General features: G+C 65.2%; 2 protein-coding genes across 2 annotated transcripts in view; one reads left to right on the forward strand and one right to left on the reverse strand.

Annotated features, from left to right (window-relative positions):
* Positions 1-338, forward strand: part of CBARP (CACN subunit beta associated regulatory protein) — a 7794-nt gene extending 7456 nt beyond the window's left edge. Inside the window, 2 exon segments of the mRNA XM_004391351.1 lie at positions 5-141; positions 232-338. Coding sequence (XP_004391408.1) covers positions 5-141; positions 232-338 — 244 coding nt within the window.
* A 976-nt stretch (positions 339-1314) lies between these two features.
* STK11 (serine/threonine kinase 11) overlaps positions 1315-7306 on the reverse strand; it is a 22804-nt gene continuing 16812 nt past the window's right edge. The window contains exons 8-10 of the mRNA XM_004378515.2: positions 6374-6570; positions 2870-3087; positions 1315-1920 (exon numbers count right to left, since the gene is read on the reverse strand). Of these exons, the coding sequence (XP_004378572.1) occupies positions 2885-3087; positions 6374-6570 (400 nt within the window). The 3' untranslated portion in view covers positions 1315-1920; positions 2870-2884. The remainder of the gene's footprint in view (positions 1921-2869; positions 3088-6373; positions 6571-7306) is intronic.

Here is a 7306-nt window from a genome sequence, read left to right on the forward strand (position 1 = left end):
CCAGCGCGCATGAGCGGCCCGCCACCACCCAGAGCCGCGTCGCGCGCACGCGCATAGCTCGCTGGCCACCTCGTGCCGCCCCAGGGCGCACGCGCACAGGCCCCGCGAGCGCGCAGTCGGGTCCTCTGAGCATCCTGAGGCGCGAGGCTCGGGGACCATGGCCTGATGGGAGAGAGATACTTTTCTCATCTTCGGGCTTCTGAGGACCAGTCCAACTACCTGTGGCCCCAGATAGTGGCTTTGGGATGGTGGTGACCGTCGTGCGACGGCTGGCACGGGCCTCGGTGGCGGGTGACTGCGGATGCGTGTGCAGGGTCTGCGACCTGGGGAAATACTGAAAGTTCCGAGGTGCATTTCAAGGGCCAATCGCGCCTCGAGGTGGATTTTGAACGCAGGTGTTGCAGTCCCAGTGCGCATGTGCTGCCTGGGCCGCCGAGGAGCAGGCGTGAGCACACCGGCCTTCAGTCCGCCGGGAGGTTGGCCCGAGGCCCTGCTGCCAGCCCCCTGAACCCGTTTACCTCACCGCGGCGTGTGCTCGAGGCCACCTGCGCCCCCTCCGAGCAATAACCGTGCCCGCCCCGCCGCCGCCACTGCTGCTGCCACTCCCGCCCACACCCTGTGCTCAGCCCCCAAGCGGCTCCTCCCGCCTTTGTCTCCCGCGTCCGTTTCCCCGCACCCTCCCTGCATGTGAATGGGCTGCCTTCCCCTGCAGCTGCATCGTCCAAAGGAACTGAAAGGACACCACTCAGTGTTTAAGAGTGTTTAAGAAAACCCAAACGGCCAAGGGTTCAAGTTTTCCCAAGCTTTATTTATTGCCAAGAGATGGGGCAGCCCTCGCCACCGAAGTCACCCTGCCAAGCTTCGTGCCCAGTGTGTGCACCATCAGTTAGGGTATTTCTCATTGTGTTTTTGTTTTCTGGTTGGTTATAAATATTTACTGCATACTCTTGCCTGCTCCAGCTTCTCTCTGGGGACCTAGGAGCACAGCGGCCTTTGGGGGTGAAGAGAGGGTCAGCACGTTTGCCATTGACCAACACTGGCTGTGAAGCTGTGGGGTCCTGGGACCGAGAACAGAGGGGGCGCGGGCCAGGCAGGTCCCACATGACCAAGTGCAGACCTGTCGTGTGGTCTGCAGCTCACCGAGAACACAAGAGCAGCAGAGGCACACACGGAACCCCAGGCCTGGAGTCTGGGCTCCAGGACCTAACCCTGCCTCTGCCCCAGCATCCACCAGCTGCAAGACCTAAACGCCCCGTCCGAGGGAACAAGGCAGCAAGCCCTGACCCAAGACCCTCCACTTGACAGCCTCAATAGCCACCCGGCAGTATCAAGCACCCCTCACAGCCACAGCTCAAATCCACCTGTTTTATTGTTTTCTTAAAAAAGGAACCAACCAACCAAAAACCAGAGGGAGCCACTTGGCCCCCGCGGAGGTGGGGCGCGCATCGCAGGGAGGGGAGGTCTGTGGCTTCACACTGGCATCGTCTGTGGCTGTCATCTGTCTGAACACGTCACTAGCTGTGGAAGGCTCTAACATAGCAGAGTAAAAACAAAACAACGGGCTGGGCGGGGCAGAGACACCAGTAGTCTAAACATAAAGTGCATCGCGATGGCTTCGCACGTGGCCGGGGCCTTGGGGGGCAGGGCCTGCCCTCTGACCCAGGCCCTGACGTCCCCCCCCTCGCCTGGGGAGAACTGCAAAAGTCAACAGGAAGTCGTGTCCGTTGGCGAGAGGTGCCGTGCACAGGTGGTCCAGGACACAGGGCTGGACTCTGACCCTCCAGGATGCTCCCGACTTCCAGAGGAGCAGCCAGCATGGAGGGCGTAGCGGTGTCCTTCCCAGGCTGGCGGCGGGCCAGGAGTCGGTGGGAAGACTGAGGGCCTGGGACGTGGCACCAGGCCAGGGCCCCTGCAGACAGGCTGTAGAGAGGACAGAAGGTGGGTCACTTCTGGACTGGTGAGCAGTGGTCCTTGCCATCTGGCCTTCTCGTCATCCCTGGAGACAGGTCCCACTGCAGCCCACTGGCAGGATGTGGAGCCTGGGGCCTGGCCACACGGGAGCCACCGGATCCTGGCCCCCGTGCAGTGGGCGAGCATCAGGAGGGGCGAGCGAAGGCTGTGACTCACTGCCCAGCGGGAATGAAGCTCAGCCTTCCTACACAGGGACAGTGGAGGACGGGCTGCTGGGCACAGGCCCTCCCCCGAAGCAACTGTCAGCCTGGCTTGGCTGGTTCTGACGTTGGCGCCCACTGGTGTACGCGTGTGCGTGTGCGTGGCAGGGAGCCGGTACGGGACGCGGGCAGGGACCCGGCCCCCCTTCACCAGTCCATGTCCTGAGCAGGTGACAGGACCGAGCACTTCAGGGCCTGAGCCCCCCAGATCGGGACAGGCAAGGGCAGGAGGAGGGGGAATAAGGAGGGGGCTTCGAAGCATCCGGATGACTCAGCCTCGGGCAATGCTGGCAGGCAGGACAAGGCTGGCAGCCCCCAGAGCTTCCACTCATGCCGAGGCCACCAGGCTGAGCCCCAGGGAACCCTCTCCCAGGAGCAGTGTGGGGTGTGGTAGTGGAGGAGCCCTCCACTGTACCCCTAGGGGTCCCCTGGAGGACAGTATTGGAATAGCTGAACCGGGAGTGGGAGATCTAGGTGGCCCCTCAACACCGTGACCTATTTGGGGCTCTGGCTAGGCTGAGAGACCAGCATCCTGCCTCTTGGCCCACTTGTCCCAGACGCTGCAGCGATGGGACATAAGCTGTGGGGTCATAAAAGAGGAGGCTGCGGGTTGGGCTGTGACTGCTGCAGGCCAAGCCTGTGTGGATGAGTGGCCTGACACTGTGGTGACCCTCTGCCCCCCGCAGCCCCCAGCCCACCTGCCGGCGGCATCCTCACTGCTGCTTGCAGGCCGACAGCCGGCGGATCTTGCTGCTGGCAGAGCAGGCCCGGCGGGCAGGGTTGGAGGAAGCGCTGGTGCGGCGCTCAGCCTTTGACTTGAGAGCCGGCTGGGCCACCTCGGTGCCATTCATGCACAAGGCCTTGGGCAGGCCCCGGCTCTGTCCATTCTGACCCGCCTCCTCCTCTGGGACCTGTCCTGGGAAGGAGACAGCGAGGGGGGTTGAGCAGGGACCAAAGCACCCCACGCCTCCACCACCCTGACAGCCCCAAGCCCTTGAATGCCACCCTCCTGTACCACGCTGAGAAGGCCCCACTGTCTGGGAGTCCCGTGTGCAGCCCTTGGTCTACGGTCCTGCTGCCCAGCAAGTGTGGGTACCTGGGCCCTGGCAGGAGCAGGGGTGGTGGGCAGCCAGAGCCACACCCCGCATCTTGCTGTCCTGTACCTACCCTGGTCCCTTTGTGAGAACCACTCTGCCCACCCACCACAGAGACACAGGGCAAGGTCCCCGGGCCTCAGCTCCCGCCCGCCTGTACGGATGTGCCTCACAGGGCCCCGAGGACACAGGCCCCAAGTCTCCTGCAAGAGGGCTGGCACGGGGCAGCAAGGAGCCCCCAGGTGAACAGAAAGCACAGCCACGTGTTGCTGTGTGTGCCCGCGCTGAGTGCTGCCAACCCCGGGCGGGGGGCGGGAGAAAGGTGCGCAGGGAACCAGAGCTGCTTCATCTGCCTCTGCCAGCACTCGGCTCACCAACCTGTCCCAGCACATGTGGGAAGGAGCTATCCAAAAGAGCTGCTTCTGCGGGGGGGCAGGGGGGCATCAGGAGCCTGACTCAGCGGCTTCCGGAGCTCACACGCACCCACTTGCGCACAGGAGATAGCCAGCTTTGAAAGGACGCCTCGGTAATGAGGTGCCAACCTTTATTTTTAGGTCTGGGCCGCCGTCCCTCACAGCTCCACAGGAGCGTGTGGAAAGTGAGCAGGGTGCTGGCACGGGGCAGCCCACAGAGTAAGGCGCTGTGTGGCCAGGGAGGAGCTCGGAGCTCCCGCGTGCAGGGCCCTGCTGGCCCAGCTCAGCCCCCTCTATGCCGGGTCACGCTGAGCACCACCCAGCTGCCTGACTCACCGTGTGCTCGCGGTGACTGACAGCCTCTCACACTCTGTCCCTGCAGAGCTGCTCGGCCGAGGGGCAGCAGGGGCTGGCTGGCGCACCTTGAGCCCCGGTGGGGGCAGGCACTGGATGAGGGGCCACAGGGAGGGGGCCCTCACCCACCCCCACGGGTAAACTGGCTGGAGGAAGTAGGTCTGGGCCCAGGGCACAGCTCTCAGTTGGAAGCGGCCAAAACTGGTCCAGGGACCTGAACACTCAAGCCTGGGGTTTACTTGGGCTCCCGGGAGACGGGTCCCCCACCTGTCCCATGCGCCTGGGGCTCAGGCGTGGGAAGGGCATCCACCGGGACCCCAGGAGACCTGCTCATCAGGCAAGGGCGGCTGTCCCTTGCACCCTGGCCCTGCCATCCTCCAAGCAGGGCCACTGCAGATCTAAACCACAGCCAGGACAGCAGGTCACAGACAGGCAGCTAGGCCCCACTGCCGCCCAGCTCCGCCGCCCTTCCCACCACCTGTGGTTTCCCCAACTGTGGCCATGGGAGCACAGATCACACCCAGAGGCCTCTCGCCAGTGCCTCTCCCTGGAAGGGCTTACAAGCCTGGCCCCGCACTTGCTCAGCCTTGTGGGGACAGCGGGAGCCCACAGGCAAGTGTGCAGACCACCCAGCCTATCCCAAGACGCAAATGCACAGGCCATGCCCGGCCCCCCCCCTGTTATGAGAAGCCTAGGGGTCGGCCAAGTAGACCATCTCTGACCTGGACTCAGACCAAGTGTGGCCAGGATTCTGGCCGTGGCGTCAGACACCCAGTGACAGAGACACGAGCCGGCACGGTCTCGGGTACAGGGGGAACCAACGGGGCCACCAGGAACAAGGGCCGCCGGGAACGAGAGCCCCCCAGGCATGGGCTGCACAAACTCCTCCAATGGCCAGCTGCTCGTCCAAGGAAAGGAAGCCAGCAGCGGTGAACACTGGGGCCACCTAGGGGCAGTGAGGCCCCCCCATGCACCCCCGGCAGAGAGGAGCAGAAGCCCCCAGACCAACGCCCTTAAAGACACCCCTCAGGCACCAGAGGCCTCGGGCGGTGCAAACCGTGAATCCCCTTGGCTGCTGATCAAGAGACTCGAGTCTGTCCAGAGGCACCTCAGAAGAAAGGGCTGGCCATCTGAAAAACCAGCCATTGAAAACCCCCCGGAGCAAACATCTACCCTGACACACGGGGCGGCCAAGCGCTGGAGTCAACTCCACGGCAACTGGCTGGGTTTCTTCTTTCCTCAGGTTGCAGGGACTAGGTCCTGGGCCCCCCAAGCCCCGCAGCACCCGCCAGGCTGCCCGTGCTGTGTCCTCCTCCTCGGGGCCGGGGGCCGAGCACACACTCTCATCCCCACAGGCCTCAGGGCTTCCCGGCGTCTGGAGCCCTCGACCAGCTGCAGCTCCAAGCACACCTGCGCCTCCCAGGCCGTTCCCAAGCACCAGGTCTTCCTTTAAACAACCACCCCGCCACTCCCCCTCACAACAACCTGCCTGGGACAACAGGAGGGGGAGCGCATCCGTGTGGGAGGCCAGGCCTTGCAGACACCGGACGGGGGTGGGGGGGGCCTGCGGGCCCGGGTGGGACGTGAGCATGGCCTCAGACACACGGCGGCGGCGGCGGCGGCAGGGCAAACCTTTTATGACACTGAACTTGAGAATCAGCCCCACCACAGAACAGAACCATCCACACTCCTGGGCGGGGGCTGTGCCGTCCCCCATCCCCCAGCGGATGCCGCCTCAGGCTGGGCCCGGGGCAGGCACCCCCTGTAGGCCAGAGGCTGTGTGCCAGCAGCACTGGTGGCTCTGCTTCCTGGGGGAGGAGGCCACAGGCCGTGGGGCGGGGCTGCAGGGGCGGGATGCATGCCACTATGCTAAGGCCTCGAGCACGTCCTCGGGCACTACGGCCGCCTGAGCGTCCTCTCCACAAAGGCCAGGGCCCTCGCTGCGCTGTGAGCCCGTCTCCTCTCTAAGCCCTGCCTCAGCCTCCACCTCGTCACCTGGGGAAGAAGGCGGTAGGGCGTCAGGGCGGCCGAGGCAGGGGCCCTCTGGGACCCCGAGACTCCCACCGGCCCTCACCATCTGGGTGCCCCTCGCCCATCACTCTGCCCAGGGGTCTCTCCCACCTGACCTGCTGGGACCCCCCCCCCACGCCCCTGCACCTAAGGGTCCGCATGTCAACAGGCAGTACGCTGCCTGAGCAGGCCCCTGGGGGCAGTGGGACTCGGCACCACCAAGCGTCGGGTCCCCCCAGAGGCCACGGGGAGAGGCCTCAGAAGGACAGACCGTGAGGGGACATCCTGGGGAGCCTGCCCGTCAGCGCCCCCGGCCCGGGCCGGGGCTCACCAGGCACCGTGAAGTCCTGAGTGTAGATGATGTCGTCCTCGAGGTCGAACAGGCCCTCGTCCTCGGCGTCGCCAGCGCAGCCGTGCAGGTCCTCGAGGTAGGGCACCACGGTCATGCTGCGCCACCGATCCTTGGTGTCCGGGCTGGGGGGGATGGGCACCGGCGCCTCGGCCGGCGGGTGCTTCTTCCGGAACCAGCTGTGGGGCCAGGAGTAGGGATGCCATCAAGACAAGTGGAGGGCAGAGGAGAACCGTCTGGGCCACCGGCCACCATCCCAGGGACAGTCGCAGGGACAGCCTTGGGCCGGGCACACTGGCTCCTCCCCACACAGGGTGCCCAGCGTCACCCCCGCTGACCCGCGCCCCCAGACGAGGCGCAGGGCAGGGCTGGTGCAGTCCCTGGTGGAGACCACGGGCCCTGGAGCTGGAGGGGCGGCCCTGGGAGACAAGAACAGCAGAAAGACCAGCCCCGCAGGTGGAGGTGAGGACCACACAAACCCCAGGCTCCCCAAGAGATGCCAGACCTTCCCGGGGCGGAGCCAGCTCAGGGGAGCAGAAGCCACCACAACCACCACGTGCCCCACCTGAAGAACGGGGCTGGGCCAGCACCGGGGACAGCCCCAAAACCACCACTTCCTGAGAGCCTGCTGCCTTGGGCCGTTTCAGGGACTTTGCTGAATCTCCCCAGCTCACCTGCATCCCCTAGCTCAGCTGCATCCCCCAGCTCACCTTCATCCCCCGCAGCTCACATGCATCCCCCCCGAGCTCTCCTGCATCCCCCCAAGCTCACATGCATCCCCCAGCTCACCTGCATCCTCCCCAGCTCACCTGCATCCCTCGCTCACCTGCATCCTCCCCAGCTCACCTGCATTCCCCCCAGCCCAACTGCATCCCCCCGGAGCTCACCAGCATCCTCCCCAGCTCACCTGCATCC

The sequence above is a fragment of the Trichechus manatus genome, unplaced genomic scaffold (assembly GCF_000243295.1).
Source record: "Trichechus manatus latirostris isolate Lorelei unplaced genomic scaffold, TriManLat1.0 scaffold00057, whole genome shotgun sequence".
Taxonomy (NCBI): domain Eukaryota; kingdom Metazoa; phylum Chordata; class Mammalia; order Sirenia; family Trichechidae; genus Trichechus; species Trichechus manatus.